At 36.2% G+C, this 21,930-nt stretch overlaps 1 protein-coding gene across 8 annotated transcripts in view; it reads left to right on the top strand.

Annotated features, from left to right (window-relative positions):
- CCDC141 (coiled-coil domain containing 141) overlaps positions 1-21,930 on the top strand; it is a 227,767-nt gene that overhangs the window by 60,684 nt on the left and 145,153 nt on the right. For all 8 annotated transcript variants that reach the window (XM_019838320.3, XM_019838319.3, XM_019838318.3 and 5 more), the window contains exon 4: positions 18,629-18,820. In XM_019838320.3, coding sequence (XP_019693879.3) covers positions 18,629-18,820 — 192 coding nt within the window. The remainder of the gene's footprint in view (positions 1-18,628; positions 18,821-21,930) is intronic.

The raw sequence follows: 21,930 nt of genomic DNA, 5'->3' as shown, positions 1-21,930 counted from the left end.
CATTATTTCTTGTCTTCTTGATACTAGCCATTCTGACTGGTATGAAGTGATATCTTATTGTGGTTTTGATTTGCATTTCTCTGATGATTGATGATGTTGAACATCTTTTCATGTATCTGTTGGTCATCTGTATGTCTTCTTTGGAAAAGTGTTTATTCAGGTCCTCTGCCTATTTTTTAATTGGATTATTTGTATTTTTGGTGTTGATTTGTATGAGTCCCTTTTATATATTGGATATTAATCCTTTATTGGATATATCATATGTAAATATTCTCTCCCATTCAGTAGGTTGACTTTTCATTCTGTTTTAGATGTTTTGAGTATGAGGTGGTTGTTGGATATTTGAGTGAAGATTTTCGGTAGAGCTTAAAAATCAGGAGAAATTGGGGCGCCTGGGTGGCTCAGTCGGTTAAGCAGCCGACTTCGGCTCAGGTCATGATCTCGCGGTCCGTGAGTTCGAGCCCCGCGTCGGGCTCTGTGCTGACAGCTCAGAGCCTGGAGCCTGTTTCAGATTCTGTGTCTCCCTCTCTCTCTGACCCTCTCCCGTTCATGCTCTGTCTCTCTCTGTCTCAAAAATAAATAAACGTTAAAAAAAAAATTAAAAAAAAATCAGGAGAAATAAATTATATAAACAGTTGTAGTTATAACAGCTTATGCATTCACTTGCAAAGATGTTTTGAGCAATGATTCTACTCTTTCTCTTCTACCTTCCACCCATGAATTATATGGAGACACAATCTAATCAATACTTGTGGCTCATTGTAATAGTCTGCCGAAACTTTGGGATCACTTGCCTTCTGCCCACAGGTCCACCTCCAGAGTTCTAGAAGAAGTATAGTTTGAAAAAGTCACACAAATGACTTTGATATAATCTCCTCAGCCCACTCCTACACCTACTTGTTTAGTGAGAAGAAAATCATAAAGACCATGGTCTCCTGGAACACGTAGACATTTAAAATTAGGCAGAAAAGGTGGATTTGTAAAAGAGAGACAAAGCACAGAAGGAAAATCTGAGTGCAGTGTAGCCAATGGAAGAAAAAAATTTTTAAGGAGCATGTAACAGTATTAATTGTAAAAAAATAAAAGAGGATTGTTGGCATTGACAAATGTGAAGTCATTGTGGACCTATACAAGAATATTTCAGTAAGGTAATAGAGATGGAAGTTATTCAGAGATGGGCTAAGGAGTGGGTGGGTATTGAGAAAAAGCTGAAGTATCAAAGAAAAGAAAACAATACAATCCTAACTAGATGTCCCCTCCCCAATCTCTCATATCCGTTACCACAGTTTGTATGACTTGATTAAGAGATGCTTGGAAAATTCTTGCTGAGTGGGTGAGAGCAAAGATAAGTGAATACATTCTTGAATAACTTCAGGCCCCATTAGGTGTTATCTTCTCTGAACCATAAGAGTCATTGAGAGTATTATTATATTGTAGTTGAACAAGTGACAGTTTGGTTTTAGCTTCAGTGGAGAATAATGAGCACTCTTTCCATTCAAGTGAAATACCTTCTGTAGCTCCCTGTTGTTTGAGGATGTTGTAAATACTTCAGAGATATTATGTAAATCTTTAAACTCTAAAGCACTATATAAATACCATTATTTATATTGCAATATTATTACTGCACTGATAAATAAGACATGCAAAAATGAATTTTCTCCCCTTTTAGATGTGTTTTCAGATACTAATTAATCTTTTTACCTCACAGTTTTTGATAGTTTTTAATGTGGAAGAGCTGTTTCTCCCCATTTAGACAAGCAGTCCATCTGTAGCCAGTAGTGACTGAGAGAGGCAGTTTGAAGAGATGGGGTGAAGGTGGGAACAGCGCCAGACTCACTTCAAGTGTTCAAAACTACATCCTCAAGGTTGTCTGGGCTTAACTTCCACACTACATAAATCCTATGAAACTTTTACAAGAACCCTTCTGGTCTAAATAAGAACTGAGAGCTGTAGAAGACCTGCAGGTTGTCAGAAGTTTCTCCACACTTGCCAAGCTGGGAGGTATGGCATTCTAGGGAATAAGGAGACAAATTGTGGACCAGTCCAAGAAAACTTTTCCTAATAACCATGGAAGGGTTTGATCCAAAGAAAAATGGACAGCGGCTACTCTAGAATCAGTGCTGTGTTGCAGTTTTGTTAGAGGGGCTTCCTAAAGTTGATGTCAGATTGGAATGACTGGCCTCTAAACTCTCCTCCTACAGCCTGTGAACTAAGGTGAAATGATTTTCAAGGGAAAGTGAAAGAGACCTCTTAGATCTCTCCCACACACTCTACCACAAACATTTACTGAGTGCCTACTAGCTGCAGGGCATTCAGTGTTTCTCAGTAGTGTTTCTGTTCAGTGGGACAGTATGCCATCAATCCTCTCCCCACCACACAAACATATTGTGACAACTAAAAATGCTTCAACAGGTTTCCAGACACTCCTTTGGGGCATTTTAGTTGAGAACCAATGATAGATGCTGGAGCTATAAATATGAGTAAGACCAAACGTAGGTCTCTCTTGACTCCTTTACAGACTTGAAATCATTATGATTTGCATGCATAGTTCATTCATCCTCTCCGTTAGCACGTTACTTGGATTTGTGTTTCAGGCTACCTAACTGGTTCACTGATTTTCTTGGAAAATCAGCCCTTTAGATATAGACAATCTCTCTCTTGGAGAAGAGAGAAGAAAGAGGTAGTCTCCACAGGGGCTCAGCAACTAGCATTAAAATAGAATGGTATTTTCTGAGTGCTGGCAGCATATGAGATAGCACCAGATTCAGAAGGGAAGGCTGGCTAATAAGGTGACATGTATGTGGACAAACATTAAAAGTTGGAGAACACTAAAAAAATCACATGGCCTTCCTAACACCTTCAAGGCTGCAGAAGACAGAGACCCAAGTGCTAAATATTAAACACCTGAATGGTGGATTTTGGCTTAGGATTCAAATCATGCTCCATTTCAGGAATCTCATAGAAATATACTTCAACTGATCATTATCTTGAGATTTTGAATTGCTCAAAAATATCCCTGTTTCATGAATCCTGCCTATCTCACTCTGCCTGGGTACCCTCTTTCCTCCAGTATTTTGGATGAGATTTCATAGACCCTGGGAAGCATTGAACTGTACCTGGCCTCTGATCTCAGCACCCCAAGAGTGATCTAAATTCCAACAGAATTTGGAGCAGATAGTTTTCTGCCAATCCTCAAAGCAGAATGTCTGCAGGCTTTCTTGGAGAAAATCCCAAGTGCAACTTGTACCAAATTAAACCCAGAGGGTTCTGCAAGAATGTTCTGGCCTTGGGATTGCAGTGAATAGAACATTTTTGTGGTTCACACTGGAGGTCATGGGAGAGTCCAGAGGAAATATTGGAAGCCAGAATTCTAGTCTTTCAAACTACTTGTCCCCAAAACCTTTGCATCACTGCTTTATGAAGTATTGATTTAATGGGAAAAGAACAATATTAAGAAGAACTATTTTATATGTGATTAACAAGGCTTAAAAACACTTCTGAAGATGGCCCTATTAGATATAGAAATAGCCAACTTTCAGATTTATCTTATCACCTTGCTGTCAAACCTGAGAAATACCACTGAAAGGTTGTGTTCACTTGTTTTGCTCTAGAATGAAATTATTGCCTATTTCTTTTTTCCTCCTGAATTTCTGCTATGGAATGCTCAAGTTTTCCTTTCAGTTCTTAGTACAGTCTGTCATAAAATGAGATCTCTTAGAATTTAAAACTCCTAATATAATCTCTTTCTTCTCTTGAGCTAACACCCATTATAAGTATAAATTAGGGCCAAGTAATTCCACTTTAATGACAAAGAGTATAAAATGAAAAAGCATGCACAATACAAAACTCATCAGCCCTCCAGATAATCTAAAACTTGTCACAAGGAAGAAAATGCCCAGATACTGTGCTTTCAAATAGCTAGATAAGAATGTGTATACATTTGATCTAATTCTTCAGGCAATTTAGACAATCATTTGTCTGGTTTAGTCTAACACCAAAGAGATCAGAGCTGGCAAATGTTCAGTGCATATCTGAAGAGTTCATTGGCATGTTCAACCCAGTCTGCCTGAGACTTTGAGTTAACCATGATATTATCAGGCTCTGGTCTAGATTTTTTCCTTTCTTGCAATACAAATTCTATTTACCTTCTTTATTAAGCATGAGAGAACGTTGGATGTATAATACATAACTAAAGATTTTACTTTTGTGAATGTATCTGGCAATGCTAGGGTACAAACAACCCCTCAACAGCAGTGACTCAGTGTAACAGATTTTATTTCTTACTCGTATTACATGTTTCCTTTATGGTGATTAGACTTCAGCTTTGCATGTCTTCTTTATTTTAGGATCCAGAGTGAAGGAGCAGTCCCTTCTATGAAAAGAGATCTGGTGGAGTCACTCATTGGTTCTTAAAACTTTTGCTCAGGAGTGGCACACAAAACCCCTGTTCACATTTCATTAGTCTAAGTAAATCACATGAACAAGTCTGATGTTAGGAGGCATGAGAATATAATCCTCATACAGGAAGAAACAGCAAGTAACTGGGAATAATAATACAATTAAAATATATAACGTGTCTTAGGGTATAATGTGAAAGCGTAAGGAAGGGAAGAGGGGCGCCTGGGTGGCTCAGTGGGTTAAGCGTCCGACTTTGGCTCAGGTCATGATTTCCTGGTCTCTGGTTTGAGCCCCACACTGGGCTCTGTGCTGACAGCTCAGAGCCTGGAGCCTGCTTCAGATTATGTGTCTTCCCTCTCTCTACCCCTCCCCTCCCTCCTGCTCTCTCTCTCAAAAATAAATAAATATTAAAATTAAAAAAAGGGACAGAGAGGGAAGAACTGCTGTAGAATTCTAAGTGGAGATAACTCAGGTCCCCTGTTCCCAGTACAACAATGGCATGGATTTTTGTTTTGTTTTGTTTTTTTGTTTGTTTGTTTGTTTTTGTTTTTTCAGAATAGTTCTATTTTATATAATTGCAAAAATGAATATCACATTTTCCCCAATGATAAAATAACATTCTTATAAAAAATTAAAAACATACAAGATGGCATAAATAAGGAAGAAATCAAAACTCATTTAGTAAACACCTAGATAAAACCTAGCAAAAAGAAAATATATATTCATACAAAAACTTACATATAAATATTCAACATAGGTTTATACATTGTAGCTTAAAATTGGAAACACTCAAATGCCGACAGGTAACTAGAAAATTTATGGTATATTCATTTAGTGGAATACTACTCCATAGTGAAAAGGATACATGCAAGAGCGTGAGTCAATCTCAAAAACCTTATGCTGACTGAAAGAAGCCAGATATGAAAGAATACATGTTGTGTGATATCACTATGTGAAACCTTAGCAAAGGCAAATCTAAGGTGGCAGAAAGTATATCAGTAGCAACCTAGGGCATGAAGTATAAACTTTCTGGGGTAATAGAATTATTATGGTGATGGTTACTTAGATGTATACATTTGTTAAAATTCCTTAAGAAGTACATGAGATGAGATTTTATTACATGCAAACTATAATTTTAATAAAGTTGATTTTTGAATTATTAAAAAGTCTCAGAGATTCTTACTGATACTTGGTTATCTTGTTATTAGCCTATTGGACTTTAAAATTAGTTATATAATTATTTAGTTGATTTTCTTGGGTGTGCTAGATGAGCAATCATATCACACATTTTTAACTTAATCACATGGACTGACAATTCCAAGGCAATGTTTAATAAGCAGAAATGGATTCTTGACAGTTCTTTTAACTGATAAAAATTTTTTCCAGTGAGGAAGCTTGCTCTTAGAATCAAACAACTATTCTTTTTATTTAAGGAAATATTCTTTTTCTTCTCCCAGGATGAATTTTGATCAGAAATAAATGCTGAATTTTTCCTAACAGTATTTCAGTACATAGGTTTTCTTATTTTTTTAAGTTTGTTTGTTTGTTTGTTTAGAGAGCGAGAGAGAGCAGGGGAGGGGCAGAGAGAGGAGGAGACAAAGAATCTGAAGGAGGCTCCAGAATCTGTGCTGTTAGCACAGAGCCTGACGCAGGGCTCAAACTCACAAACCCAGCGAGATCATGACCTGAGCTGAAGTCAGACGCTCAACCGACTGAGCCACCCAGGCGCCCCTATTTCTGCCTCTGTTTCTTGAAGGTAGCTGAGATTTGCCTTAAAATAAAGCAAGATTAAAAAAACACAAAAAAACCAACCAAAAAAAACCTCTCTGGGATTGGTAACCATTGGGGACATACTTTCTTGAGAAATTATTCAATATATCCCATAATGAGGACAGTAATGATAGTGATAATGAGGATTATAATGGTAAGATTTTCCTAGGACAATTTTGTTAACATATATTTTTAAATTTTTATTATTTTTATTTTTTTTCTGTTACAGGAGCTTCTATTTTATTTTATTTTATATTTTATTTTATTTTTATTTTATTTTATTTTATTTTATTTTATTTTATTTTATTTTATTTTATTTTATTTTATTTTATTTTATTTTATTTTATTTTTTAAATTTACATCCAAATTAGTTAGTGTAGTGTAACAGTGATTTCAGGAGTAGATTCCTTAGTGCCCTTTACCCATTTAGCCCATACCCCCTCTCACAACTCCTCCAGTAACCCTCTGTTCTCCATATTTATGAGTCTCTTCTGTTTTGTCCCCCTCCCTGTTTTTATATTATTTTTGTTTCCCTTCCCTTATGTTCATCTTTTTTGTATCTTAAAGTCCTCATATGAGTGAAGTCATACAATATGTCTTTCTCTGACGAATTTTCCTTAGCCTAATACCCTCTAGTTCCATCCATGTAGTTGCAAATGGCAAGATTTCATTCTTTTTGATTGCTGAGTAATACTCCATCGTGTGTGTGTGTGTGTGTGTGTGTGTGTGTGTGTGTGTGTGTGTGTGTGTGTTTATCCATTCATCCATCAATGGACATTTGGGCTCTTTCCATACTTTGGCTATTGTTGATAGTGCTGCTATAAACATTGGGGTGCATGTGTCCCTTTGAAACAGCATACCTGTATCCCTTGGGTAAATACCTAGTAGTGCAATTGCTGGGTCATAGGGTAGCTCTATTTTTAATTTTTTGAGGAACCTCCATACTGTTTTCCAGAGTGGATGCACCAGTTTGCATTACCACCAGCAGTGCAAAAGAGATCCTCTTTCTCCACATCATCGCCAACATCCGTTGTTGCCTGAGTTGTTAATGTTAGCCATTCTGACAGGTGTGAGGGGGTGTCTCATTGTGGTTTTGATTTGTATTTCCCTGACGATGAGAGATATTGAGCATTTATTCATGTGTTGGTTGACCATCTGGATGTCTTCTTTGGAGAAGTGTCTATTCATGTCTTTTGCCCATTTCTTCACTGGATGATTTGTTTTTTAGGTGTTGAGTTTGATCAGTTCTTTATAGATTTTGGATACTAACCCTTTATCTGATATGTCATTTGCAAATATCTTCTCCCATTCTGTTGGTTGCCTTTTAGTTTTGCTGATTGTTTCCTTCACTGTGCAGAAGCTTTTTATTTTGATGAGGTCCCAATAGTTCATTTTTGCTTTTGTTTCCCTTGCCTCTGGAGACGTGTTGAGTAAGAAGTTGCTGCGGCTGTTAACGTATTTTTTTTAGGAAACTTTCCATTTTATTCCAGTTTTGATATTTATTAACAAAAAAATTCTTTTATACCTAAAAATAAATCCAAAATTTAATATTTTCATTTGTATCCCCTAATATCCATATTGTATAATTTTGTTATTTGTATGTCATTTTGTTCCTTGTTAAATCTGTTAGTTTTTAAATTTTTTTCTTATTGAGGTAAAATTCGTATCATATAAAATTAATCATTTTGAAGGGTACAATTCAGTGCTGTTTATTCACAATGCTGTTTAACCACCACCTCTTTCTAGTTCTGAAATATTTCCATCACACCAAAATAAAATCTCATACCCATTAAGCAGTGACTCCTTATTTCCCCTTTCCAAAGCCTCTCCACCATTTATCTGCCAACATATTTTCTACAACAGCTGTGATATTTTGCATTCCCACTAGGAATATATGATGATTTCAGTTTCTCCACATACTTGCTGACACTTACCATTTTCTGTTTGTTAAAAACATTTGCAGTCATCCTAGTGGGTGTGAAGTGTCATCTTATTGTGGTTTTGGTTCTCATTTTCATAATGATTAATGATGTTGAGGTACTTTTCATTTATTGTTAAGTTGGAAGAGTTCTTTATATATTCTGCATACTTGACCCTTTTAGAGAAATAATTTTCAAATATTTTCTTTCATTCTATAGGCTTTCTTTCCAATTTCTTTCCAAATTTCTTTCCAATTTCTTTGATAATTTCATTGATGCTCAAAAGTTCTTAAGTTTGAAGAAATCCAATATCTCTATTTTTTATTACTGTTGCTTATGCTTTCAGTGTCATATCTAAGAAAGTATTGCTAAATTCAAGATGATGATTTACCCATTTTCTTCTCAGAATTTTATATTTTGATCTTTTACATTTATATCATTGATCCATTTTGAGTTAATTTTTTATATGCTACAAGTTAAGGGTCCAACTTCATTCTTATGCATGTGGATATCCAGTAGTTCCAGTACTAGTTGTTGAAGAAACTATTTTTACCTTACTAAATAGTCTTGTTTTATGGCCCAGGACATGGGACCATCTTGGTAAATGTTCCATGTGAGCTTGAGAAGACAGTGTATTCAGCTGTTGTTGGGCATAGTAGTCTACACCTGTCAATTATATCTGGTTGATTGATGGTGTTATTCAATTCAACTGTATCCTTAACAGCTTTCTGTCTGCTGGGCATATCGATTACTGATAGAGGTATTGAAGGCTCCAACGATAATAGAATTATAGTTGTATCAGTTTTTGGCTGACATATTTTCATGCTCTATTGTTAGGCACATACACTTTTTTTTTAAATTTTTTTTCAATATATGAAGTTTATTGTCAAATTGGTTTCCATACAACACCCAGTGCTCATCCCAAAAGGTGCCCTCCTCAATACCCATCACCCACCCTTCCCTCCCTCCCACTCCCCATCAACCAGGCACATACACTTTTAATATTGTTATATCTTCTTGGAGATTGATCCCTTTATCACTTTGGGATACCCATCTTAATCTCTCAAATTATTCCTTGCTCTGAAAGATGCTCAACGTCGCTCCTTATCAGGGAAATACAAATCAAAACCAACTCAGATATCACCTCACGCCAGTCAGAGTGGCCAAAATGAACAAATCAGGAGACTATAGATGCTGGAGAGGATGTGGAGAAATGGGAACCCTCTTGCACTGTTGGTGGGAATGCAAATTGGTGCAGCCACTCTGGAAAACAGTGTGGAGGTTCCTCAAAAAATTAAAAATAGACCTACCCTATGACCCAGCAATAGCACTGCTAGGAATTTACCCAAGGGATACAGGGGTACTGATGCATAGGGGCACTTGTACCCCAATGTTTATAGCAGCACTCTCAACAATAGCCAAATTATGGAAAGAGCATAAATGTCCATCAATGGATGAATGGATAAAGAAATTGTGGTTTATATACACAATGGAGTACTACAGGGCAATGAGAAAGAACGAAATATGGCCCTTTGTAGCAACGTGGATGGAACTGGAGAGTGTGATGCTAAGTGAAATAAGCCATACAGAGAAAGACAGATACCATATGTGTTCACTCTTATGTGGATCCTGAGAAACTTAACAGAAACCCATGGGGGAGGGGGAAGAAAAAAAAAAGAGGTTAGAGTGGGAGAGAGCCAAAGCATAAGAGACTGTTAAAAACTGAGAACAAACTGAGGGTTGATGGGGGGTGGGAGGGAGGGGGGGGGGTGATGGGTATTGAGGAGGGCACCTTTTGGGATGAGCATTGGGTGTTGTATGGAAACCAATTTGACAATAAATTTCATATATTAAAAAAAAAAGAAAAAAAAAGAAATTTGCTCTGTCTGAAATTAATATAGGCATTCTGGTTTTCTTTACGTTAATGTTAGCATGATATATATTTCTACATCCATTTACTTTTAATCTTTCTATACCTTTATACTGAGAGTGGATTTCTTGTAGACAACATATAGTCTTATTTTTGTAACCATGCTGATAGTTTCTGCTGAACCCTGCAGGTGGGCAAGGGTGAGAAAAAATTTCTCAAAACTTTATCATTAATAAGTTGCTTTTTTTGTGTGTCAGTATTCACTTAATTGTTGTAAACCTTTGACTATTTTTCAGAGTCCTGACAACATTGATTAAGACAGTCTTTGTTTGCTTTTGCAAAGTTTGTGTAGAGTGATGAAACATTGGAAATATATACTCTGCTATTTTTGTGGACATCTGTCAGATATTTTAATGTTTTATTTGGCTTTCCAGTGAACCAACTTCTCTTAAATTAATTCTTATATTTTTCTCTAATTTATTAATTTGTAATTTTATACTTAATAACTTAATTCTTGTTTTATTTTATTATTTTTTCTCTATAATTTAGACTTGAATGTTTAATGAATTAATTTTTTTCTTTAAAACAAAGTTGCTCAATGCTGTGAATTTTATATGAGCCTAAAGTTAGCTGGATATCTTAGGTTATTAAACAGAATAGCCTCATTATTATTTTTCTTAAAACAGTCTGTAATAGTAGTTTTTATTTTCCATTTAATCTAAGAATTATTCTTTAAAGTATTATCATAAAATTTCTGAGAGGTTTGTTTTATTACCAGGATCTTTTGTTGTTTATTTCTATGTACTGCATTGCACCTGGCTCTATTTTTTTTAAATATTTCAGTGCCATAAATATAAAGATTCGTGAGTACCTTATATTTACTGTAGATTGCACTGTTTATCAAAATAAAATGCCAGTTTAAATCCCAGTGGTTTTTGTTTTCATTTCTAATTTGTCTGTCATTAATGTTGTTAGTCCTTTTATTTTGTTTGTCTTTGCCTGGTATATCTCATCTTTTTACTTTCAAAAGTTATGTCTTTAGGGATGTCTCTAGCAAACATAAATTAGTTGACTTCTTTTTTAAACTTAACCTGATAATGTTTGTCTTTTTTTAAAATATAATTTATTATCAAATTGGCTTTCATACAGCACCCAGTGCATCACCCACTTTCCCCACTCCCCTACCTCCCATCAACCCTCAGTTTGTTTTCTGTATTTAAGAGTCTCTTGTGGTTTGCCTCCCTCCCTCTCTGTTTTTAACTATTTTTCCCCCATCCCTTCCCCCATGGTCTTCTGTTAAGTTTCTCAAGATCCACATATGAGTGAAAACATATGATATCTGTCTTTCTCTGACTGACTTATTCACTCAGCATAATACCCTCCAGTTCCATCCACATTGCTGCAAAAGGCATGATTTTATTCTTTCTCATTGCTAAGTAGTATTCTACTGTATATATAAATCACGTCTTCTTTATCCATTCATCAGTTGATGGACATTTAGGCTCTTTCCATAATTTGGCTATTGTTGAAAGTGCTGCTATAAACATTGGGGTACATGTGCCCCTATGAATCAGCACTCCTGTATCCCTTGGGTAAATTCCTAGCAGTGCTATTCCTGGGTCATAGGGTAGTTCTGTTTTTAATTTTTTGAGGTACCTCCACACTGTTTTCCACAGGAGCTTCACAAGTTTGCATTCCCACCAACAGTGCAAGAGGGTTCCCATTTCTCCACATCCTTGCCAGCATCTATAGTTTCCTTATTTGTTCATTTTAGCCACTCTGACCAGCGTGAGGTGGAATCTCAGTGTGGCTTTGATTTGTATTTCCCTGATGATGAGTGACATTGAGCATCTTTTCATGTGTCTGTCGGCCATCTGGATGTCTTCTTTGGAAAAGTGTCTATTCATGTCTTCTGCTCATTTCTTCACTGGATTATTTGTTTTTCACGTATGGAGTTTGGTGAGTTCTTTATAGATTTTGTATACTAGTCCTTTATTCGATATGTCATTTGCAAATATCTTTTCCCATTCTGTTGGTTGCCTTTTAGTTTTGTGGATTATTTCCTTTGCAGTGCAGAAGCTTTTTATCTTGATGAGGTCCCAATAGTTCATTTTTGCTTTTAATTTCCTTGTCTTTGGAGATGTGTCAAGTAAGAACTTGCTGTGGCTGAGGTCAAAGAGATTGTTGCCTGTTTTCTCCTCTAGGGTTTTGATGGTTTCCTGTCTCACATTTAGGTCTTTCATCAATTTTGAGTTTATTTTTGTGGATGGTGTAAGAAAGTGGTCTAGTTTCATTCTTCTGCATGTTGCTGTCCAGTTCTCCCAGCACCATTTGTTGAAGAGACTATCTTTTTTCCATTGGCTACTCTTTCCTGCTTTGTCAAAGATTAGTTGGCCATACATTTGTGGGCCTAATTCTGAGTTCTCTATTCTATTCCATTGGTCTCTGTGTCTGTTTTTGTGCCAATACCATACTGTATTGATGATTACAGCTTTGTAGTGGAGGCTAAAGTCTGGGATTGTGATGCCTCCCACTTTGGTTTTCTTCTTCAGTATTACTTTGTCTATTCGGGGTCTTTTGTGGTTCTATACACAGTTTAGGATTGTTTGTTCTAGCTTTGAGAAGAATGCTGGTGCAATTTTGATTGGGATTGCATTGAATGTGTAGATAGCTTTGGGTAGTATTGACATTTTAGCAATATTTATTCTTCCAATCCATGGACATGGAATGTTTTTCCATTTCTTTGTGTCTTCTTCAATTTCCTTCATAAGCTTTCTATAGTTTTCAGCATACAGATCATTTACAACTTTGGTTAGGTTTATTCCTAGGTATTTTATGGTTTTTGGTGCAATTATAAATGGGATCAGTTTCTTTATTTCTCTTTCTGTTGCTTCATTATTGGTGTATAAAAATGTAACTGATTTCTGTACATTGATTTTGTACTCTGTGACGTTGCTGAATTCATGTATAAGTTCTAGCAGTCTTTTGTTGGAGTCTTTCGGGTTTTCCATGTAGAGTGTCATGTCATCTGAGGAAAGTGAAAGTTTGACTTCTTCTTTGCCAATTTTGATGCTTTTTATTTCATATTGTTGTCTTATTGCTGATGCTAGGACTTCCAACACTATGTTAAACAACAGCGGTGAGAGTGGACATCCCTGTCGAGTTCCTGATCTCAGGGGGAAAGCTCTCAGTTTTTCCCCATTGAGGATGGTATTAGCTGTGGGCTTTTCATTAATTGCTTTTATTATGTTTAAGTATGTTCCTTCTATCCCAAGTTTCTTGAGGGTTTTTATTAAGAAACTATGCCATATTTTGTCAAATACATTTTCTGCATCTATTGACAGTATCGTATGGTTCTTATTCTTTCTTTTATTAATGTCATGTATCACATTGATTTATTTGTGAATATTGAACCAGCCCTGCAGCCCAGGCATGAATCCCACTTGATCATGATGAATAATTCCTTTTATATGTTGTTCAATTCGATTTGCTAGTATCTTGTTGAGAATTTTTGCATCCATGTTCATCAGGGATATTGGCCTGTAGTTCTCCTTTTTAGTGGGGGTCTCTGTCTGGTTTGGGAATAAAGTAATGCTGGCTTCAGAGAATGATTACAGAAGTTTTCCTTCCATTTCTATTTTTTGGAACAGCTTGAGAAGGATAGGTATTAACTCTGCTTTAAATATATGGTAGAATTCCCCAGGGAAGCCATCTGGTCCAGGACTCTTATTTGTTGGGAGATTTTTGATAACTGATTCAATTTCTTTACTAGTTATGTCTCTGTTCAAATTTTCTATTTCTTCCCATTTGAGTTTTGGTAATATGTGGGTGCTTAGGAATTTGTCCATTTCTTCCAGGTTGTCCAGTTTGTTGGCATATAATTTTTCATAGTATTCTCTGAAAATTGCTTATATTTCTGAAGGATTGTTTGTAATAAATCCATTTTCATTCATGATTTTATCTATTTGGGTCCTCTGTCTTTTCTTTTTGAGAAACCTGGATAGAGGTTTATCAATTTTATTTTTTCAAAAAACCAACTCTTAGTTCATTGATCTGTTCTAGTGGGTTTTTTTTTTTCTTGTTTTTTTTTGTTTGTTTTGTTTTGTTTTTTTTACTCTATAGTGTTTATTTCTGCTCTCATCTTTATTACTTCTCTTCTTCTTCTGAGTTTGGGGTTTCTTTGCTGTTCTGCTTCTAGTTCCTTTAGGTGTGCTGTTAGATTTTGTATTTGGGATTTTTCTTGTTTTTTGAGGTAGGGCTGGATTGCAATGTATTTTCCTCTTAGGAATGCCTTTGCTGCATCCCAAAGGGTTTGGATTGTTGTGTTTTCCTTTTCATTTGTTTCTATATATTTTTTAATTTCTTCTTTAATTGCCTGATTGACCCATTTATTCTTTAGTAGGATGTTCTTTAACCTCCATGCATTTGGAAGTTTTCCAAATTTTTCCTGTGGTTGATTTCAAGTTTCATAGCATTGTGGTCTAAAAGTGTATGTGGTATGATCTCAATTCTTTTATACTTATTGAGGGCTGTTTTGTGACCCAGTATGTGATCTATCTTGGAGAATGTTCCATGTGCACTCGAGAAGAATGTATATTCTGCTGCTTTAGGATGAAAAGTTCTAAACATATGTGTCAAGTCCATCTGTTCCAGTGTTTCATTCAGGGCCATTGTTTCTTTATATATTTTCTGTCTAGGTGATCTGTACATTGTTGCAAGTAGAGTATTAAAGTCCCCTGCAATTACCACATTTTTACCAATAAGACTGCTTATGTTTGTGAATGTTTTATATATTTGGGTGCTCTCGAATTCAGTGCATAGGCATTTATAATTGTTAGCTCTACTTGATAGATAGACCCCATAATTATTATATAATGCCCTTCTTCATCTCTTGTTGCAGACTTTAGTTTAAAATTTAGTTTGTCTGATATAAGTATGGCTACTCCAGCTTTCTTTTGACTTCCAGTAGCATGTTATATGATTCTCTATCCCCTCACTTTCAATCTGAAGGTGTCCTCAGGTCTAAAATGGGTCCTTGTAGACAGCAAATAGATGGAGTCTTGGCTTTTTTATCCATTCTGACACCCTATGTCTTTTTGTTGGAGCATTTAGTTCACTTACATTCAGTGTTGTTGTTGAAGGATATGGGTTTAGAGTCATTGTGTTATCTTTAGGTTTAATGCTTGTAGTGATATCTCTTGTCTTTTGTGGTCCTTGCAACATTTCACTAACAGAGTCTCTCTTAGGATATCTGGTAGGGCTGGTTTAGTGGTGACGAATTCCTTCAGTTTTTGTTTGTTTGGGAAAACCTTTATCTTTATCTCTCCTTCTATTCTGAATGACAGGCTTGCTGGATAAAGGATTCTTGACTGCATATTTTTCCGTTCATCACATTGAAAATTTCCTGCCACTCCTTTCTGGACTGCCAAGTTTCAGTAGATAGGTCTGCTACTACCCTTATGTGTCTACCCTAGTATGTTAAGGCCCATTTATCCCTAGCTGCTTTCAGAATTCTCTCTTTATCTTTGTATTTTGTCAGTTTCACTGTGATATGTCATGCAGAAGATCGATTCAGTTACGTCTGAAGGGAGTTCTCTGTGCTTCCTGGATTTCAATGTTTGTTTCCTTCTCCAGATTGGAGAAGTTCTCAGCTATGATTTGTTCAAGTACACCTTCAGCCCCTTTCTTTCTTCTTCTGGAATTCCTATGACATGGATATTGTTCCATTTCATTGAATCAATTCTCTAATTCTCCCCTCATGATCCAGAATTTTTTTTATCTCTTTTTCTAAGTTTCTTCTTTTTACATAATTTTGTCTTCTGTTTTATCTATTCTCCCCTCTGCCCCTTCAATCCTTGCTGTGACCTCCTCTATTTTATTTTGCACCTCATTTATAGCATTTTTAAATTCATCGTTACTATTTTTATAGTTTCTTGGTCTCTGCAGCAATAGATTTTCTGGTGTCTTCTATGCTTTTTTCAAGCCCAGCAATTAATCTTATGACTATTATTCTAAATTCTTGTTCAGTTATATTGTTTAAATATGTTTTGATCAATTCCTTAGCTGTCATTTCTTCCTGGAATTTCTTTTGAGGAGAATTCCTCTGTTTTGTCATTTCGGTTAGTTTTCTGTCCCTCATGTGTTTTAAAAGCTTGTTATGTGCTCTTCACCTGCAAGAACTACTATATTAAAGAGGGGTCATACACTGTCCAGGGCATGTCCCTTCAGAAGACATTTTTTGGAGAGTGTTACTTGCTCTCTGTTGTTGTGCCTTTGGTTATTTATCTCCCTTCTCCTAGTGATGTTTTGACCCCTCCACCAGGTGTGCTTTGATTATTCGTTGAAGTAGCCCTGGAAAGGAAAACAAACAAACAAACAAACATAAAACAAAACAAAAGCAGGCAAATACACAAACAAAAAACGCAGAAACAAAAAACCAGAAACACCAGCTACAAGTAAACAACAGGGTAGAGGAGGTGCTGATAGAAGAGGCCTTATCCCATACAAAGAGAGAAATGACAGGGGTGGGGGGGGCAGGAAAAGTAAGAATAAAAACTGACCAGAGAAGCTATACAGTTTAATCCAGAAAGAGAGAAAGGAAAATAAAGAAGGAGGCGGGGAAAAAGAAAAAGAAAAGAAAGTTATCCAGACAGAGAAACCATATGGCTTAATCCAGAGAGAAAGAAAGGAAAATTAAGAAGGAGGCAAGGAAAAAGAAAAGAAGATAAAGTTGTCCAGACAGAGAAACTATACTTGTGGCTTAATCCAGAGAGAGAGTAAAAGGAGAATAAAGAAGGAGGTATGGACCATGTATCAAGAGAATGGATTAAATATGTGTGCTTAAACAAACCAACAACTAGAGTAACCAGACTAGAGGAGGGAAGAGACAAGAAGGAGAAAAGGAAAGAAGAATGTATCTATATAATAAAAATTGTTGGAGAGTTAAACCAGGCAATGGAACAGTGCTGATCTGGAGGAGGGACCGTCTGGTTAATCAATGTCTATCCCTCTCCAGTAGATAGCAGTTACCAGGCGAAGAGGGGCATGGTTTGGTGTAGACAGTCCCGCCTCCACTGTGGGCCCTGCTGTCTGATCCCTGAGACCCCACCTTGGTGGTGGTGGGGAGAGAAATGGTAACCCCTAGTCTCTTCTCTGTTTGAGCCATCCTCACTGTGCTGTGGGTGCAAATGAGGCAGTTTGTTCCACTCAGCCGATTCCCATGCCCTGGAGCTTGGCTGGGATTTAAACTCTTGCTCTGCATGCACTGGTACTGGGGAAGTGCTGCTCCACGCTGCCCAGTATGTGGTCCCTGGCTGGCAGATGCATGCAGGCTTTGTCCTGTCCCACAGCACTCCAGGGAGGGGATCACTTTCTCCCACTGCGGACTGCACCTCTGACCTAGCCACTGAGCCCAGGGCTGGCTCCCCTCCTCCCCAGGTTCATGATCCAGGCAGCTGGCTCCAGTCCAGAGAAATCCCTCAGTTAGAGATTGGATCTTTCCCCATCAGGGTCAGTGTTTTTTTCTCTTGTCCAGATACAGTCCTATGCTTCGCCAGCTGCTCATTCTCTTCCCTTTGTCTCTCCACAGAAGGGTTCCCTCCCCTCCATTTGTTTTATCTCTCCCAGTTTGCAATCACACACATATGACCTGTCAGTTTGTCCCAGTGGGTCCCTGGAAGCGCGACTGTCTCTTTTCCTCCTGGACTCTTGGGATTCAAAGGCCTCTGGTTTCAACACTTCTTTGTTTGAGAGAAGAGAGAAGTTCAAATCCCCCTACTTCTCTGCCATGTTGGCCCCTCCTCCTTCCAATGTTTGTCTTTTAATTGAGAAAACTAACTCATCCACTTTTTTGTGTGTTAACTGGTATTTAATCATATTCCTATCATGTTTTGTTTTTTGTGTGTGTATCCTGGTAAATATGCTCTATATTTCTTTTGTTTTCTTTTGCATTATCACATTTTAGTCACATTTTTTGCTGATATTTTAGAATTTGTTCATATTATTTTTAGTCTATTATATTTTTAAAACTTTTCCCATTATTTTGGTGCCAACTTTAAGAATGAAAGAATCTGTGAGATCCTCCTCCTATCCCTAAATGAAACAATTAGGTAAGCACATGGTCCCCTTCATCTTCCATATTTTGTTCAATCTGTATTATTGATTACAGATATTCTAATGTTTACATTATGAATATTGTCTTTCAAGAACTTATTCTTGACATTTATATTAAGCTTCATGAGCATATTGCCAATAATAATTATTTAGGATAAATTAAGTTTTACTGGGTTTATTTCTCACATTTCCCCCCCCCCCCCCCCCAATCACTCTCTTCTGGATGTGTTCCAATTAGGTTTCTATTTTTTCATTTTTATTTTTTTGAAATGTGAGGTCCACATAATATTCTGGACCTCTGGGAATGTATATGCATACCTTTGATAAATCTCTGCAGTGTTTGAACAATGTTTAAATGTAAATGCCTTTAGCCTGGCCATGCTTTCTAGCTTATCACAATTTCCATGTGCTCCCTTCTGTCTACTTGATCTACCTACCTGCCCTGCCACTTTTGTTTATAAATTCTATATAAACTTTCTTAGACCACATGCAATTTTAAATATTCAAGTGTTTAAAATATGATTCCAGGCTCTTACACTCTTTTCTTTCCTGAACTTAGGCTTTGGAAGATCAGGTGTGGGAACTCTTGCAGGAAGCAGACAAGACAGCTGAAGAGAACAAGGATCAGAGTCAAGTCTATGATGCCATGGCCAACACTTTGGGTGAAGCATGGACAGCGCTTGTCTCTATGCTTGAAAAAAGAAGGGAGCTCCTCAGGTTGACTTCTGAATTTTTTGAAAATGCCTTGGAGGTTTGTGTTTTAAAAAACTACTTTCTTCACTTCAGAGCTAATGGATAGCACTTCTGAAAATGTTCTATTTCCACAAACGGACGTTGCAATCACTTTAAAAAATGGCAGAATGACTAAGTTATATATAATGCATTTAATTTTTGATTGCCAAAGAATAAAGTTGTTAATATTTTAAATGTAGTCCTTCAAAAAAACCTTTTAACTATGACTATAAAATTAAGTAAAATATTAAGTAAAAATGGAAACTCTTATTCATAAGTCAGTATAATTAGTAAATCAAACAATTATCCCTGGTTACAGGATTTTGGGAAATGTTGGTATAACGTGTTCTTGTTGACTAAAAGATGGAGGATAGAGTTTCTTTGGCTATTTACCAAAAGGCAATTGCAGAATATTCTATGGAACATTTGACTTGTAAGCATAGTATTTTATAGAATGCTTTCTTAAGGCATATAGTTGAATTCCATAATTTGAACTTATTAAAAATTTAAGTAAAAGAAAAAGTCCTGGACCTAAGAAGGTCATTTCTTCCCGTGACTTTTCTTGAATTCTGAGATTTTTTTGCAGTTCCCAATTTCAAAATGTGAGACTCAAAGAACATTATCAAAAGAGCTGTTGTATTTGGTGTAAGACAGTTATTGGAAATTTCACTTTTAACTTCTCTGTCAAGTGGCAGTACATTCATTTTGATGTGAGAGCACTGCTTCATTATGATAAAGCACTAGCTTTGAAAAATATGACACTTCTGAACTCAAAATTCGGGTCTTAAATCCAAAATAATGAAGGAAGAAAGATTAGTAAGAGAACATAAAAATTGGGGTAGGCAATCTCATGCATCATGAACTTGTTTAAAAGTAAAAACAAGGAGCAAAAACCTTATTGTAACTTTTAAGGTTTGTTTCCTACAGTTTGAATACAGAAGTCCAACTACAATTCATTTTATAGATCATCTTGAGAAAAAGTTTCACACATAGTTTTCTTTCCTGAACAGAAACCAGGTGAAATGCACCTCCAGGGGTCAAATTGTAGATACATCGGATTCATTCCATCTAAGTAAGTGGGGTATAGATGTCAACTGCCCTTGAAATTCAACTCATTTGAGCCCAGGAAATGATCTTCCTTCAAACATTAGGCCCAATATTTGTTTCTCACAAGGTAGTAGCATTAATGCTAGCTGATTTTCTCTGTGATGAGAAATTATTTCCAGATATTGCATGAAGAAAAAGGAAATACTAAGTTAACTCATAATTCAGCCCAGCACTCTGATTTCTACTGAAAAGATACTGTTTCTTGTATTATCCTGCTTCCAGTTTTGTGGGTCACTTCATACTAAGCTGAATGCAGACTCATACATGATCTTTCCTGCCCCTTCTGTATGCTAAAACTATTGTCATTACTTATTTAAAAAAAAACAAAGATGAGAATAAGGTCTTTGCAAAGTGTCCCACCATTGCCACTTCTATCCCATGCACGATGCAAAAAGAAAAGTGGGCAAAAGAAAATACCATCAGGTAAAAAAAAGTTAACAGAACTTTAGAGAAAACTTTTTTGAGTAAAGCATTGTTTATTTATTTATTGTAATTTCAAATAACAGTTGAAATACAGGTATAAGTTATACAGTGACTCCAAAACTTTTTAGTGTTCTAAAGAGAAAAACCAAATCACCTTCTAGAGTTGGGTTTGTTTGTTTATTTGTTTGTTTGTTTGTTTGTTTTGAAGCTTCTCTTCAAAGAATACCCTCAAGGGGCACGTGGATAGCTCAGTCAGTTAAGTGTCCCTCTTGATTTCAATTCATTATGAAATGAGCTCATGGGTCATGAGAAGGATCACAGAGTCTGCTTGAGATTCTCTCTCTCCCTCTCTCTCTGCCCCTCCCCTGCTCTCTCTCTCTCAAAATAAATAAATAAATAAACAAACATTTTTTAAAAAACCCAAAGAATACCCTTAACATAAGCTATTATAAATGGAATGGATTAGAGATGTAAATGATGTGTGGATAGGATCCTCTTATTGAATTATGATGCATAAAGTTCGATAAGAAATGGAATGACTTCTTATTGCATAGTTGATATTTATTGCAGGACTGTTTCAGACGCACAGACTTAACCATTAGACAGGTTATTCTCTTATCAAACACCAAGCTAACTTTCAGAACATTGTCCCTAAGTGGCAGTGGCTGGTATCACTAGATTTTTCTAACATGATGGCATAGGCCTTCTCCACATTTCCAAAGAGGGCATCCTCATTAGTCTGTCTTCATCATTCCATGCATTTATAACTGGATTTTATGTGGCTATTATAATAATCAAAATACAGCACATCTCGTTAACTGGATAGTTACATAAAAATATTAAAAATCATTAAATTCATAGATGATAATTTGCAGAAAACTTGAAAAAGAAGCATGTGATAAGCTTTTATGTCTTTTTTAAAAAATGTTTTATTTATTTTTTAGACAGAGAGAGACAGTGCATGAGTGGGGTTTGGACAGAAAGAGAGAGGGAGACACAAAATCCAAAGCAGGCTTCAGGCTCCAAGCTGTCAGCACAGAGCCTGACACAGGGCTCGAACTCACAAACTGTGAGATCATGACCTGAACTGAAGTCAGTTGCTTAACCAACTGAGCCACCCAGCTTTTATATCTTTCTCACTGATACTTTACCTTTATGAATCAGTTCAATACCTAATCCACAGGTCAACAAGTTGATTGAAATATTCTTCTAAACTATCATAATTACCTTTAAATCTGAGCGTTAAAACTATTATCTAGCTAGACTACCACTATGTCTACTACCATGGATATACTGTACTGGTAGAACCAAAGATGTTTTACCCTCTTCTAAAATTTGTTTCTAAGATTATTCCTCTGATAATATTAATATCATTTCAGATACCTCCCCTTCATATTTCCTCCAAGGAGAAACAGAAAGACTGGTCATATTCGTCACCATTTAGGATGTCAAATTGCTTCTTGTTTTTTGAAACAGTGGAGAAGTTTTCCATTTTGCATTCTTGCTATATCTAATTTCATTTTTATTTACATAAAGAATACATAAGATCATTGATAAAAATGCAAACAAAATTACAAAGTATAGATTTAGGAGGTAAAA

This window comes from Felis catus, chromosome C1 (genome assembly GCF_018350175.1).
Source record: "Felis catus isolate Fca126 chromosome C1, F.catus_Fca126_mat1.0, whole genome shotgun sequence".
Taxonomy (NCBI): Eukaryota; Metazoa; Chordata; class Mammalia; order Carnivora; family Felidae; genus Felis; species Felis catus.
This window is presented reverse-complemented; position numbering and strand designations above follow the sequence as displayed.